Source organism: Stegastes partitus, unplaced genomic scaffold (genome assembly GCF_000690725.1).
Source record: "Stegastes partitus isolate 25-593 unplaced genomic scaffold, Stegastes_partitus-1.0.2 Scaffold492, whole genome shotgun sequence".
Taxonomy (NCBI): domain Eukaryota; kingdom Metazoa; phylum Chordata; class Actinopteri; family Pomacentridae; genus Stegastes; species Stegastes partitus.
Window position 1 is genome coordinate 157,448 of NW_007578223.1, and position 16,373 is coordinate 173,820.

At 39.6% G+C, this 16,373-nt stretch overlaps 1 protein-coding gene across 1 annotated transcript in view; it reads left to right on the forward strand.

Moving 5' to 3' along the window:
* mdn1 (midasin AAA ATPase 1) overlaps window positions 1-16,373 on the forward strand; it is a 73,613-nt gene that overhangs the window by 6,892 nt on the left and 50,348 nt on the right. Inside the window, exons 10-29 of the mRNA XM_008287252.1 lie at window positions 1,777-1,961; window positions 4,104-4,185; window positions 4,966-5,061; window positions 5,143-5,255; window positions 6,013-6,161; window positions 6,245-6,305; window positions 7,847-8,058; window positions 8,157-8,260; window positions 8,339-8,483; window positions 8,905-9,001; window positions 10,523-10,636; window positions 10,932-11,079; window positions 11,188-11,295; window positions 12,270-12,421; window positions 13,325-13,503; window positions 14,334-14,542; window positions 15,147-15,293; window positions 15,391-15,532; window positions 15,629-15,763; window positions 16,163-16,301. Coding sequence (XP_008285474.1) covers window positions 1,777-1,961; window positions 4,104-4,185; window positions 4,966-5,061; window positions 5,143-5,255; window positions 6,013-6,161; window positions 6,245-6,305; window positions 7,847-8,058; window positions 8,157-8,260; window positions 8,339-8,483; window positions 8,905-9,001; window positions 10,523-10,636; window positions 10,932-11,079; window positions 11,188-11,295; window positions 12,270-12,421; window positions 13,325-13,503; window positions 14,334-14,542; window positions 15,147-15,293; window positions 15,391-15,532; window positions 15,629-15,763; window positions 16,163-16,301 — 2,717 coding nt within the window. The remainder of the gene's footprint in view (window positions 1-1,776; window positions 1,962-4,103; window positions 4,186-4,965; window positions 5,062-5,142; window positions 5,256-6,012; window positions 6,162-6,244; window positions 6,306-7,846; window positions 8,059-8,156; window positions 8,261-8,338; window positions 8,484-8,904; window positions 9,002-10,522; window positions 10,637-10,931; window positions 11,080-11,187; window positions 11,296-12,269; window positions 12,422-13,324; window positions 13,504-14,333; window positions 14,543-15,146; window positions 15,294-15,390; window positions 15,533-15,628; window positions 15,764-16,162; window positions 16,302-16,373) is intronic.

Consider the following 16,373-nt stretch of genomic DNA (forward strand, 5'->3'; position numbering starts at 1 on the left):
ATACCTTTAGAGTCTTGAGATTTCATTGTAGCCTGCACAGATTCAAGACACCCTGTGACAGATGCAGCAAAGCAGCCCCAGAACATAACAGAGCCTCCTCCATGTTTCACAGTAGGGACAGTGTTCTTTTCTTGATATGCTTCACTTTTGCATCTATGAATATAGAGCTGATGTGCCTTGCCACAAAGTTCCAGTTTTGTCCCGTCTGTCCATAGGACATTCTCCCAGAAGCTTTGTGGCTTTTGTGGCTTGTCAACATGCAGTTTGGCAAATTCCAGTCTGGCTTTTTTTTCTGATTTGTTTTCAACAATGGTGTCCTCTTTGGTCGTCTCCCATGAAGTCCACTTTGGCTCAAACAGCGACGGATGGTGCGATCTGACACTGATGTACCTTGACCTTGGAGTTCACCTTCAATGTCTTTAGAGGTTGTTCTGGGCTCTTTTGTTACCATTCGTATTATCCGTCTCTTCCATTTGTCATCAATTTTCCTCCTGCGGCCACGTCCAGGGAGGTTGGCTACAGTCCCATGGATCTTAAATTTCTGAATATTATGTGCAACTGTAGTTACAGGAACATCAAGCTGCTTGGAGATGGTCTTATTGCCTTTACCTTTATGATTGTCTATAATTTTCTTTCTAATCTCCTTAGACAAGTCTCTCCTTGGCTTCCTCTGGTCCATGTTTAGTGTGGTACACACCATGTCACCAAACAGCACAGTGACTACTTGTAACCCTATAAATAGGCCGACTGACTGACTAAAGTTTGTAGACACCTGTGATGCTAATTAGAGGACACACCTTGATTGAACATGTCCCTATGGTCACATTATTTTCAGTCTTTTCTATGGGTACCATCAGTTTTGTTCAGGCTTGTTTCATTAGTTGATTTTTTTTTAAAATAATTATTTTGAACCATGGTTCAAAAGCAATGTCTGATTTTCATCGGCTAATTTTCATAGAATTTTTCTTTATTATTACTTTTGTCAGATTCAAGTTATTTCTGTGACCGTTGTGGGTTTTTCTTTCATTAACCGAGGGGTACCAACAATTTTGTCCACGTGTGTAACATTTTCTAAAATTCCTTATAGAAAAAAGTGTATTTATACTTAGTGTTGTGCCAACCAAGGAGGACACAAGCTAAATGAATCCATCAGCACCACACTGCCTCTGTCTGCTCAAATAGTGATTTTTTTTTTTTGATTACCACCTTTACATTTGTTCATAGTTCTGAGTAATGTTTCTTGTCAATTATTTATGATATAGTAAGTCAAAGTTATGAGATTTAAAGTCAGAATTACAAGTTAGGAGGTCTAAAACATCTATCTTTCGTGAATGCAATGCATTTCCATGTATTTCTTTCATTTATTGTTATTCAGAAAGATTCATGAAACTTGGCCTCCGCACTGTCTTTTGTGCTGCCACGAGGGGCACTAAAGTCATACATTTTCTAATTGATTAATTAATTATTGATGTCAGCAATGTTTGTGGTCATTATTCAAAATGGTCATACTAATCACATTGTATTTTTTGTGGTGAATATTTATGAATCACCCATTTTATTTTGCATATTTGTAATTAATTGACATTACTTTGGAGAAATCTGATTTCACTTTGACACAAAAGGGTCTTTTCTAATTGGTAAGTTCTTGTCCAGAAAGCCAAATTACATTGACCATGATTTCATCATAAAAATCAGTAGAAAGGGAAAACTTCCCAGAGGAATGAATGCTCTTTTTAGGCTCTGTATTCGTGGCTGACCCTGTCTTTCTGTTTATAGGTGCTCATCAGCAGGTATCCCAGTCTGACAGTGGTATCAGACCGTCTGCTGGATATCTACTGCCAGCTGACTGGGGAGAGACACGCTGAAGTGGACACAAGCAGCATTCAAACCCCTGACGACAGCCAGCAGCACAAGTCTGAAGACAAAAGCACACCTCTGGAGGGGAGAGCTTTGTCACTGAGGTGGGGCCTTGGTCCAGCTCACTATTTTCTCTGCTTCCTCTTTGGTTTCATACGTCTAGTATTCTTATTAAATTTCATACTGTAAAGTGACCTTTTATGATGAAATTGTAATTCCACGCTCTTAAAGAACATCCTGCTGTTCTTGGCTGAATTATTTCTGATGATGACTATGACTCTTAAACTATTTTTTTTCTTTTTTTAAATCACTGAGTAAACAGTTAAACAAGTGTGGAAAACCTCCAAAGAAAGGGACCCAGGAAGCATCCTCCGAAGATTCTCAGACCACCTCAACTATGAAATGGGGGCTGATAATTGACATATAGATTGACTTTGAGAGCTCTGACTCTAAAATAATAGCAGTTTAGTGGATGTGAATGGAACTTTAGTGGTACAGCATTAAAAAGGACAGTCTGATAATTTCAGAAGTCATTTTACTTACACTGGACGATCCACAGCCACACAACACATCGCCTGATTTCACTGGAACTGAAGGAATAGCCCCAATGAAGACTGTCAACAGTAGGATTTGTGCAAACCATCCATCCATATCTAACTCACAAATTTATGGAACAAGGGCTCCTCCTCCTCCTCCTCCTCCTCCTCAATACACATCTCAGTTTAACCCCTAGTAAACATGAGCTATTTTTGGTCACCTGATTAGATTGAACTGACATTTCACTTGCTGTTATTCGTTCAGTTTGATAGTGAGTTTACATTGTTTTCAACAAATCAACATGGAGGCCATGAAGGGGATCACTTGCAACAGTTAATTGAATGCATTTCTCAACTATCAAAGAAGTATGAATTTAAGAGTTGGCACACAGGTTTTGATCTCTGGGTCCTTTCATTTTTAACAATGTTGCAAACATGTATGGCACAGCTTGTAAGAGCACCAAACAACCTCCATTTGCTCCCACTGTTACTATGGAGATGTCTCCTTCCTGCAGAACCAATAAATCAAACTTCTATTGGAAGAGTACAGAACCTTAACGATTTTGTACTTTTCAACCGATTGCTCTCTGGATCTGCTCTACTTGAATCCTAAATATCGTGTTCAGTCACTTTATGACTTTTAACAAATGACCAAAAAAAAAAGAATTTAAAACAGAAGAGTTTTCCATTAAAGTGTTGGACAGTAATGGACAGATACTGAGGGACAAGAATGAAAAAGACTATTTAGACTACTTAAAATATTTTTTCTTGCAAATTAACCGAGGGATTGTTCTGCAACAGCTCTGCGTGCACTGTCTGGATTGACTCCATAATCCCCAAACAGCAGCACTTCATCCTGATGGCATACAAAGCTTGAGCCCACTTGGCCTTAAATCAGCTAAAGTGAAAACTACCAGCCAGTCTGCAGCTCAGCCTTCTCGACTTTAATTAGCTTTCCACTAGCTGCTGCTGTGTTCGATAGATTATTGATTGCACTGTTCTCTGGACGATGGGCTGGAGCTACAGAATCTCCAGGTCATAAAGTGCGTTCTCATTAGGTTACACCTTTACAAACACCTGCTCATTGAGAGACATAACTCACCTGCCTTTGTGTTGTTCGGATTCTCCAAATGTTTCTGATGCGGCCTGCAGATGCTGTGTTGGTGAAGATTCAGCTGTATTTCAGCATGTCTATAGTTTCCATGCTGTGAACTTCAATAGTACATACATGTTTCACAAATCAATGTAATTAACGATATAGGTCGAACAGCAAAGTCCATATGTGCTAGCCTAGGTCATGAGGGTTCATGTTATTGAACAGTGCACATTTACTTTAGATTCACAGGCATACTTAGTCGTGTTTAATTATTGTTCCATCAGTCACTATTTGTTACTGTCAGCTTGTAGCAAAGCTATTGATGACACCAACTTTCACTTCCGAAATCATTAAATGTTCATTTAATCCGGCTCCTCCACATTTGATCGGTCTGTTCCCTTTGTGTCCCTACATGCAGAACATTGTTGCACGTTGCATTTAATGCTTCTCATCAACAAAGATATGTAATACCTGAATCAAGCTAATATATGTTTATATATGTCATAATCCAGAAATATCAGACTCCCTCTGAGACCTCCAAAATAAATAGAAAAATATAGCTACAGTCATAACATCCTTTTTACTCTTTCTGTTTCTTTCTCATGACTCCACAGAGACCTCCTGAAATGGTGTGAGAGGATCAGCATCAACTTTGACAGCTCCTCGTCATCAACAGCACAACATGTCTTCCAAGAGGTTAGTGTGTTTGTTTTCTTAAAAAGAAAGCAAATGAAGAGATTACTGTCTTTCATGCGAAGCTGCCAGAGAATACTGCCATGTAGAAAACACAGTTGCTGCATATAACCTCTCTGAATGAAGACAGAAAGATAATAATTTAAAACACCTCTGAAAACAGCTTTTTTAAAAATTTGTGGTGACTAAGATGGAGCGGAAGAACTTGCAGAGTATACACTTTATGAGTGCAGTAGACATTTTGACTTTTTGCAGAAAAAGCACAAGTGAGAGACTTTGTTTTAAAGTTATGAATTATGCATGCTTTTCCTGCTAACTATACAGATGAAGTCACAGAAACCCTTACAAAAATGTGTTTTCTTACAATATCACCGTCGTGGTTAACCTTCCCCCCACAAATTTGCAGCAAGGTCATATTTTCATATACAGGTTAATGTATGCTTCTGGCAAACTTGCACCAGACTTCTGCCAAACTTTGTGGAAAATGTATGTCAAACTTCTAATTGTCGTCATAATGTTGCTGGAAGTTTGTCACTAGTAACCAATACCGGCACACGTTTAACAGCATTTTTGGAAAGCTGGTGTTTCTGCTGTTAATAAGCCACGAGCTTGTAGCAAATCCTCCACAAATATTGTTTTTAAAAGGGAAGGAAGATAACTACTAGCTAGCAACTAAAGTCTTAAAAATGACACTAACTAACCAGATGTCCACTTCTACATTTCCTTTAAACCAGTAGTGGAAAGTACACAACATTGTCTTTTTCTGGTCTTTCTCCTCATCAGGCTCTGGACTGCTTCACAGCTATGCTATCTCGTCCCGAAAGTCGACTGCGAATGGCAGAGATCATTGGAAGCAAACTCAACATCTCCAAAGAGAAGGTATGTGAACAACAATTACATGACAGACACATTTTATGCAAAAAAAGCTTGCTGTGATTTTGATGTCTGTTTTGTCTCCAGGCACAGCACTTCTGCCAGATGTATCAGCCTGGCATCGCGCTGACTGAGCTGGAGGCCTCGGTGGGAAGAGTGACTCTGGCTCGAAAGCAAACTGAAGCGGTGCAGCTGACTTTGTAAGTGGGACATCATGTCCATCTGCCCATTTTGTACTTCTGTTTACGTTCTGTGTCCACATTTACCTACTGATTGATTGGAACAAACCCCCTGCTGGTAAATGGAATAAACATTTAATTGATTTTAAATGACATTATCGTAAACAAAGCCATCTAATGGCTCAGCCATCAGGATGTGTCCAAATATTCACATTGATCATTTTCCAAAGACACCACCAATGGGTGTCAGACTTCTCAAACACCAACAGGGAGATCACTGTATGCTTCCATTGTGGTGAAAGATTTGAAAGTAACATTAGGGTATAATAATAGACAAATTAACTTTATCTCTGTTATATATTTACCCAAATTACAAAACAGACTGTTTTTGGCTTTACCTCCAGTGGCATAATTCATGCACACATTTTCTTTTAGATTTCATTTGCCCAGATTTTGAGCTCTAAGATTGCTGCCTCCACCCACTTGACAGCTACATGTCTTTATAGTCAAATAGTGTCTCAGATATTCTGAGTAATTCACAGACCTTCACCAACGATTGAAACAAAAATGTATCTTTTTATGGTCATATTTGCCTACATATTAAGGACAAAACAAAATCTTTACATTCAGTTTAAATAGTTTTCAATTACTATCGCCTAATATTGAATCAGCAGAGTGATGAAAGATGGTGAAGATCTACAAGCAAAGGCAAGCAAGGGCAAACTTGGCATAAAAAAAATGTGTACAGATTAAATGTGTTTTTCTTTGTCATAAACAGGGATAACCAGACATTTGCTGCCACACGGCCCTCTGCTGTGCTGCTGGAACAGCTGGCAGTATGTGTGGCAAAGTTGGAGCCTGTTCTCCTGGTGGGAGAGACAGGAACTGGAAAGACCTCCACTGTACAACACCTGGCCAGAGTCACAGGTGAGCTCAGTTTTACACAAAGACACACAGAGAAGCTCAGCTGTGGGTTGATGTTGATTTGATTCTCTGGCCACTTGATTCAGGACACAGACTGAGGGTTGTGAACATGAACCAGCAGAGTGACACTGCCGACCTGCTCGGAGGGTGAGTGACTGTGCCTGAACAACATTAACATTACAGGGCTTACAATGAGCGAGTCTTGATGCTGGATCGTTATTTATTAATGGAGCTCTGAGGTGCTGGTGGATCCCAGTGGACGAGCCTGGTAAGTTATATATAGTATATGCTTTTCCTGTCAGCTGGGAAAAGAAGGTGTGAACTACTTAGGAGGCAGTGCTAATCAGATTCAGTTATTTTTTATTTTTTTTTGCAAGGTAGGTTGTCACATACAAGGAATTTGACGTGGTGGACATTTTTAAATAAGGATAACAGATTTAAAGAGCGAGTGTGCAAGCCAAATAAACAGTAGGTGTTACAAGACAAATGGCAAACAAGTGTCACAAGCCAAATAAACAGCAAGTGTTGCAAATGCAGGGTATTATAAAAATAATAAAAGTAAGAAATATTTACCATTCACACAAATTATTCACCTGAAAACATGCAAGAATAAATGTAAACAATTTTAAATATGCAAAACATAACCTTAATAATCATATTTGAAAAGCTGCATGTTAATTCAGCTCATTGAGTCCATGTCTGTGGTGGGAGTAGGGGGAGAGAGGCAAAGCTACTGGGGGTCTCTGGTCCCAGTAGATGAGGCCAGTTGCTGTTGGGAAGGTTGCTGGTCAAAGTAATTCTGTTGCAAAGGCTAAATCTATAACAAAATAGTCTTATTTTTATACAAACGGTTCAGTATGACCCTCAGAACTAGGAAGAGCAGGTGCTGAATAAATCAAGATAATCACAGATTTTCCCACTGACGTCTTAGTCTGGAAGGATCAATCCTACACGTATTGTATGTAATCATACACAAAGATGACCACCTACATACACTTTACAAAAAGGTACACGAACAGAGCAAACACCTTGCAAGATGCCGTCTGGTGTGATTGGTGATGTCAGCAGGCTGTGTCACACCACATGATTTGTTTTGGATTAAAATTCACTCAGCATTTTATTAGATTTGGGTGAGAAACACTACTTTTCACAGGGTTTCTGCAGGTTTGAGAGGTTTTTAAAAGGCATTGACTTCATTGCTACAATTGAATATATAACTTTTCTTGTATATGGTTGCATGCATGTGGTTAGTTTTGTACACTTAAAACAATAATGCAGCACCATTAAACTGTAGCACTATATACTACATAGATAGTGAAAGCATTCTAGTGTGTAATGTTATGGCCACACATACATAAAATCTATCTAAAAAGCATCACCATTCTGAGAAAGACTTGGTTTAATGGTTTAGTTGGTAATTTCATCCATTCATTTCCCACCACCGATCTTGGTTGTGTCAATTGAATAATTATATTATTAGGAAAGGTTAAATACAGCCAGGAAGTGTTGACAAAAAGTGATATATAAATGTAAATTCTTGTGCTTTATAGAGAATTGTAGATCCTATTGTCCCTACTTTGTTTTTGTCAGTTTTGGCTGATATGCAGGGAAGCTCTGTATCATGCTAGTGTAAGGCCACGGTTTTTATATGGTGAAAATCTCATATATGAAACCATCATATTTTTCAGGTACAAGCCAGTAGACCACAAGCAGATCCTGCTGCCTCTGCGGGAGGCCTTTGAGGACCTCTTCTCCCAGACATACTCGAGGAAGCAGAACCTGACCTTCCTGGGTCACGTGCAGACCTGCTTCAGGGGCAAACGTTGGCAAGATCTGCTCAAGCTCATGGATCACGTCTGCAAGTCAGCTCTGGCTAAAGAGCTACAAGAGAAATCAAATGGTAATGATCTAGAAAAAGTAAACAATGCTATCAGTTAGAATGCTGAAGAATTGCTGTTGTGCAGTCAAATACTGATGTTTTCTCTTGGGTCTTTGCAGCTGCTGTGCTACAGGAGCAGTGGGAGGCGCTGGCTCTGAAACTGAATCAAACCCAGCAGCAGATCCGAGCCTGTGAGACAGCTATGATCTTTGCCTTTGTGGAGGTAATAACTTCAAAAAATACACACAGACATTCATGCGTCAGTGTGTAGCAGCTATGACCTGTGTGTGTTTCTCTGTAGGGAACATTAGCTCAGGCAGTGAAGAAGGGACACTGGATATTGCTGGATGAGATCAACCTGGCAGCAGCGGAGACTCTGGAGTGTCTCAGTGGACTGCTGGAGGGCAGCGCTGGATCTCTGGTGCTGCTGGATCGTGGAGACACTGGTGAGAGCTGCACTCAATTGCAGGGTTTGGTGTGATTTAAAAATAAATAAATAAATAATAATAACAAAAATCCTGAATATGGATCTAGCCCCTTGTTAGCTTATCAAATCCGTGTAGATCCCTTATTGAATGCATTCAGCATTCACAAATTGTAACCAAAGTTCAGAATAACTAAATTTGTAGAATTACTAGAGCTCTGTACTTTGATTGTCTGAAACAATTGTAGTGGCTATCTCAGTTTTACAACCTGTACATATGACATGAAACACACGAGCAGCTAAAGATACGTCATGCCCAATTGTCATACTCTAAATATGACACTGAATCATCAAATGTATTTCATCATTTTGAATATATATATATATTTTTTTAGCATTCCTTGGAATATTATTAACATTGTTTTTTTTAATTTTTATTACAGAGCCCCTGGTTCGCCACCCAGACTTCCGTCTCTTTGCCTGCATGAACCCAGCAACTGATGTGGGGAAAAGGAACCTGCCTCTGGGCCTCAGGAACAGGTGAGAGTATGGAGAGATGAAGGCAAAATGATTATTAATTTTTTACTAGAGTCCATCCATCCAACCATTATCTATACACCGCTTAATCCTCACTAGGGTCGGGGGGCTGGGGGGCTGGAGCCTATCCCAGCTGATTTAGGGTGAAGGCAGGGGACACCCTGGACAGGTCGCCAGTCTATCACAGGGCTACAATCGCAGGGCTACAAAGTATACTGGACTTATCTTTTGTTTTATTTTATTTTGGAAGAATAATAGAGATATACTTATTGACTCCTTAACAGGGCAGGCTGTCGGACTGTTTGGTGCTCAACTATGCTATAGATACATCTGTGGTGTTTAACTGGGTACCAATGCGACATAAGATTTTTGTGATTCAATCAATCAATGCAAACTATTTTAAGATCACAGCAGCAGGTAGAAACAAATACAAAACTGGGGCAACTCACCCAGGAAGCGTCATAGTAATCCACTCATCGATAACATCCTGACAAAAATGTTCTTATTGGCAAAGGCCCAGATGTTCAAATTCTGTGCAATATATAGACCAATACACATTATTATGTCTATGAATATCAACAGGCTGCTGTTGTATTGTTTCAAAATTACTAGCAGATGTGCCTAAATGTTCCATGTATTCTCAATTATCATTCAGTTTACATGTAAAAATTGCTGATCTGGATTTCAAAATGTCACCTGTAGACTGATCTTTCCATCGACACCACACTTGACCCAATAGAGGCACTTCATTAGAATTCAGTCAGTGCCTAATGCCTGACCCTTTCAGAATTTTTTTTTTCTATATTTAATCAAGCCATACAAAACTTCACCTCCTTATTATGAGTATTTTCTGAATTGCAAGCCACTTCAAGTGGGTTTGAGCTTTTTAATTTCCATTCCCAAGCATCACCTTTTTCTAGAACCTACAATAGTGACTATATGTTAAAGACTAGCAGCCTTGTTTTCCTGTTATACCATTATATAGACATATCTTTTTTAGAAAAACATGGGTAAAATATTTTGTTCATTTTCTAGTGAATTGGTATGAAAATGGAACCTGGGGTAGGTAAGACTTTGTGCTGTGGTGCCGTTGTGTTTTCCAGTTGGTCAGTCCCAGTAATAGTCATCAACAGGCAAACATTCAAATGAAACTAAAATCCTTCTAATTCCTTCTATTCAAACTTTTATTACTCAATCCCATTCGCGCTTGCAGTGATTCGGATTCCAAATGACTCAAGAAGAGCTTCAATTTATTCAGGGTATGCCTTGGAGAGCCGTTTCCGGCTAATTTTTTAGCCGTAATGGTAAGATGTTAACAGTCGTATGTGTTAAAGAGAGAAAGGAATGCTCAATGATACATACATTTCTCTCTTCACATCCAGACTGTATTAAATTCTAAACTAAAAAATGTCATGTGGATTTGTGATTTCCATAGTTGTTTGTGTCGCAGTCAGTTAAACGTATTTGCAACCCAGCGTGTTTCATGTGTAAATCTGTGTGTGTCCGTGTGTTTGCGTCTCCCAGGTTTACTGAGCTGTATGTGGAGGAGCTGGAGAATGAGGGAGACCTGAGAATCCTGGTTTTAGATTACCTCAAGTGCTTGAATCCACACAGGAACGTGATCAGTGGCATCATAAGGTTAGCATTTACATATTTTTTACATTATATTGGGTAATGTGTTTATAACCGCCTTTATAGGCAGTGCTAATAGCAACTGTGGCATTTTGCAGACATTCTACCTTTTTTGTACAGCTTGTTGGGGTCATATGCAGCCTGCAAGGCACGAATCAGGGCTGGAAAAATGTTTCTTATGCATGTTTCTATGCAGTTCATCATCACTAATTTCTGAAGCAATGAGACACAGCATCACATGAGTACAGTCTTAGTGACAGACCAAAAAATTAAGGGTTGTTTTTTTTTTGCTTGTGTGCAGTTTTTACCTGGCAGTACGAAAGGAGGCTAACTCCCATCTGGTGGATGGGACCGGCCACAGACCCCACTACAGCCTGCGGACTCTGTGCAGGGCTCTGAAATATGTAGCAACAAACCCCTGCAACAATGTGCAGCGTTCACTCTACGAGGTAGGAAGCCAGGGATAAATAATCTGTTTAAAGGGACAGTCCACTAAAATTCAGTTTGTCATGTTCAGACAATTAGTTGGGTTTCCATCACCAATTTCTTGTTTGCAGGGTTTCTGCCTGAGCTTCCTCACTCAGCTGGACAGAAGCTCCCACCCTCTGGTCCAGAAGCTGGTGTGTCAGCACATCCTGATGGGAAACACCAAATGTCTCAAACAAGTAAGACACTCTCAGAGAGCTGTAGTCCGTTGTTTTAAAGGGCTGTCATGTTTTATAGTATATTTGCATTGCTGTCGCTGGATGTCGATGGATGTGTAGACATTTTGCGATTACTGTGTTAAAAAAAAAACAAACAAAAAAAAACTTTAAATCAATTAAAGAGACTTCAAATCGCCAATGTTTTACTGCACTCCAGCACATATAATCCTGTTTAAATTTGCCATTAATGTAAATTCAAGACTTCCTTGATGTTCAATCACTACAAATTAGTCATATAACCACTCTGCTGCACTTATAATAATAATATAATAATAAACTTAATTTATAGAGCACTTTTCAAAACAAATGTTACAAAGTGCTTTTCAGTAAAATAAAGAAAAATTAAAATGCAATAAGCATACAGAACGATTGATAAAAGTAGAAAGTCACACACAAAAAGCAAGAAGCTAAAAAACATAGAACTTAAAACTTAATAAAATCAGGAAAAGCTCTCCAATAAAAATGTGTTTTAAGAAGACTCTTAAAAGAGAGCACAGACTTAGCCGACCTGATTTCCTCAGGCAGGTCTTTCCAGAGCCACTTCTTTAAGTTTCCCTTTTAAACACAAATTGCATTTTCATGCACATTATTTATTTAATTACTGTAAAGCTACCATCTATAAAACAGGGATTCCGTTAATGGCAGTTTTAGTTTAACCACAAAAAAAATCTACAAAGTTGAAGTGTTATGAAATTAATACTAAATATTAATAGTATTTCAGAGCAGCAGACTGTTGAGTAAAGGAGAACTGTGGTGTTGGATTGATAGAATTGGTGAGAGGGAAATGTGCATTATACTAAATTTAAGATGAACTATGCTATGTGTGGAGCTATATTTGCACATTTACACAGGTATGTTTTTTTCATTTATTTATTTTTTTGACAAATGGCTTTTGCTTAAGAACTTTGATTTTTACCTTGTTATGTTTCATGCAGCCCATCCCAGCACCCTCAAGCCGGCCCTGTGTGGAGCTGGAGGGCTACTGGGTGTCGCAGGGGGAGCTGGAACCAGCTCTTGACCCCAGCTACATCCTCACCGCCTCTGTCAAGCTCAACCTTCGCGACCTCGCCAGGGTGGTGTCTGCAGGGTAGGATAACTGTCACACTGTCTGACCTCTTGCACACAGTTTTCCACTGAATCGATGGCTTCATCTCTAAATGTCCAGACATCGTGTTGACAAAGTTAATTCGGGCCCTTTAGGAAGTAATGCATCAGAGTGCATCCGGACAAAACTGTGGTTGTAGTGAATTCCCTGCATGAACCCATAAATGGATATTGATAGAAATTTCAGTTCGGTGATAAAGTCTGGCTCAGAGTCAGACTCTGTGCAGATCGGTCAAGTTTGTCCACGCTAAACTAGATGTTGCTTTGTACACATGAACACTATCTTTGCAGGAAAAAAACAAACACACTTTTGACACACAGTTTTAAAAAATGCATTGTCAAAATTGAATAAACAGGTTGATGACAATTAAGTTTGTGAGGTGAAAAAAAATAAAGTAAAATTCTTTCCATTTCAAGTTTTGCCCATTTCTACTTAAAAAAAAAGAAGTTTTTATTCATTATCTATTATCAAACACTGAAATCAGACTCCTCTTGCACATTAATGCATTTGCACAATAAAATCTACTACGAAGAGATGGAACTTGTTCATATAGTAATAAATGATTAGCTTTAAATCATAGATTATTCAATTACTTTACAGTTTGTAATTGAATTTTGTTGTCACCGACACCAAAAACGAGTTGATTTCAAACATCTGTAATTTTGATTAGTTTTGCCACCTGTCATTTGTATTGTACAAACACAAATTGTCTGGTTTTGTTATCGTCAGCTCTGCATGACTCAGCAGTCCCTCCTCATCACTCAATATCCACTCAATTAGGTTAATTTGGTACACTCAGGTTACAGCATCACTCTACACTGAGCTGATGACAGATCTATAGTCTGCCCTCCCTTCACAATCTCTTCTAATGCTTGGGCTTCGCAGGACTCACCCAGTGCTGATTCAGGGAGAGACCTCTGTGGGGAAGACCAGCCTGATCCGCTGGCTGTCTGCAGCCACCGGGAACCAGTGCGTGAGAATCAACAACCACGAGCACACCGACATCCAGGAGTACATTGGCTGCTACTCATCAGACGACAGGGGCAAGCTGGTGTTTAAAGAGGGTATGAGCGCGAACCTGTCTTCAACGACAAGTTACACAGACACGTGGGGTTTATTGATTAGGCCGTTGTATCTGCGTCCTGGTGAGATGTGATGTAAATTAAACCAAAGCAGGATCCAGATTAACAACCAAAATATTAAAATGTATCCCACCCCAAATCCCATAAACCAAAGAACCTGCCTCATCAGAATACTTGGTGTAGAAAAATAGCAAAATATGTTGTGATATATAGCAAAAATGGATAAGTATTGTGAGGCAACAATCCCAGGTGAACACCTCACCTAAACCATCATAAAAAACTATGGATTATTTTCTCAAAACTGTAATGTCTAGTTATTTAAGGACATTACTGAGGCTGTATATTAATTGTTCTATTATTATATATAAAAATGTATATCCACTGTAGGATTCTATGGGCTTGGAACTTAGAACCTCAGACAGCATGGAGAGATGGACTAATATATTATTGACCTTGATTTTTGTTTCTTTTTTTTTTTAAAGATTGAAATCTAAAAGATATATTCATGCCAGCATTATCATTTAAAATTTAGGAATGGGACGGGGCTTTGAATAGAGTCAGACCAATAAGTATGCAAGAGAAAAAGTCTTGGAAAGGGAGCAAAATACAAAATATTCGCCATAATTGCATTTTAAACCTGACAACTAACTGTTTTCTTTAATAAATGTTTTCTCTGTGGTTATCATCAGACATCCCGATTTTTAAGGAAATAAAAAATACAGTACATAATCCTCAGTTTGCCCAGTAGGTCCCTCCTATTGAAGTGGTTCTAAGTAGTCTAATATGTGGCTTTTTTTGTGTATGCACTCAAGGTGTTCTGATTGACGCCATGAGAAAAGGCTACTGGATCATACTGGATGAGCTGAATCTCGCCCCCACTGACGTCCTGGAGGCTCTCAACAGACTGCTGGACGACAACAGGGAGCTGTTTGTGGCCGAGACTCAAGAAGTCATCAAGGCTCATCCCAGATTCATGCTGTTTGCTACCCAGAATCCTCCTGGACTTTATGGTGGCAGAAAGGTATAGTATTCAACTTCACAGGGCAGGAGGACATCCGTGAGTAGCCTCACTTCTTTTTCTACCACCAGCCCAATGACGCTCTTGAGTTTCCCATTTGAAAAAATGAAAAAAGCACCTACAAAAAACTGTTGCGTCAAAAAAGGGGGGAAGGATAGAAAGATAGAGATGGGTGAAGGTGGAAAGAGGAAGGTGAGGGTGAAAAGGAAATATGGAGGGGGATTTAGGTGGCTGAGACTGGAGAGATACAGTGGGGTAAAGAGGGAGGGTATGAGGGTGAGAGTCCAGGATAAAACTGGGGGAGAAAAGTACGTATACACAAGTCTAGTTATTTCAAGCAGGACAATTTTACAGAGGTAAACCAGAAGCCTACCAAGTGTGACTTTAAAAATTAAAAGGTACATATGAGTGTTCTTCTTTTTCATTTTTTCATATAATAATGTCACAATTTCCAGACTACACAGTAACCCTAATACTCAATCAACACCTCTCTGGACAAACAGAATATGATAAGCCTCAAAAAGGCAATAGTTATTGTGAGACTCCTGCATTTGATTGTGCTGCTTTGTGCTTCTTCACAAATTTATCTTCTTCCTCCTCCTGTTAGGTGCTTTCCAGGGCTTTCAGGAACCGCTTTGTGGAGCTGCACTTTGATGAGCTTCCCAGTGGAGAGCTGGAGACCATCCTCCATCAGAGGTGCAGCCTGCCTCCATCCTACTGCACCAAGCTGGTTAAAGTCATGCAGGATCTTCAGGTAGCTCTACACTGATGAACTGCTTGTTTCATTACATTACACACCTGTTCTGAGTGATTTTGACTGCCAGTGTCATACGGGACTTCCTTCCATTTAGTCTTTACGCAGAGGCTCCTCTGTGTTTGCGGGGAAACACGGCTTCATCACCCTCCGAGATCTGTTCCGCTGGGCCGACCGCTACAGGCTGGAGCAGGAGACAGAGGCCGCTCAGGACTGGCTACAGCATTTAGCAGATGATGGTGAGGCTCATCAGTCATCCTGTTAAATCTCCAGCTAACACCTATGTTTGATTAAAACCTTAAAAAAAAAAAAACAACTTCCATCTGTTCTGTCAGGGTACATGTTGCTGGCAGGACGTGTAAGGAAGCCGGAGGAAGAGGCCACTATCCTGTCTATCCTGGAGAAGCACTTCAAGAGGACGGTGAACCCTGAAAACCTTTTCTCTCAGAAACAGGTCACCAGCCAGTTCAGTGAGTCATTTAAACAATCAAACTTTCTCCTTTTTTCCCACATTTAATTGAAAATATTACAGATTTCATTTGAAAAGACAACTTTGTACTAAATAGATCTTGTTTTTTATTATTTACTGTATATCGTTTTCACACAAAACAATTCTATTGTACATGTACTCAGCAATCTTGAGCATCCTCTCAGTACACATGACCTTCTACAACTTGTAGCCCTGATACTGCTTTTATGTGATGATGAACTATTTTGACTGTTAATGATAAAAAGCAAATCATTTCAACATGTTGCCTTAAGCTTTTGGAAACTGTGATAGGACTTTTACAGACCCAGACCAGAAAACTGAGCCTTTGAGCTTGTCTGATGTAAACTGTGCCATGTTGACCTGATGCTGTGATTGGCAGGTCCCTTCATCGACAGCATTGCCGGAGTACCAGAGGAGTTCCGTCATGTTGTGTGGACTCACGGCATGAGGAGGCTGGCTGTGCTAGTGGGCCGGGCGCTGCGATTCGGCGAATCTGTCCTACTCGTAGGAGACACAGGGTAAGACGTTTACATGTCACCGTTTTATAGAATTGTCTATCACACAAATGTTTTTTTTCAGTTTTTGTTTTT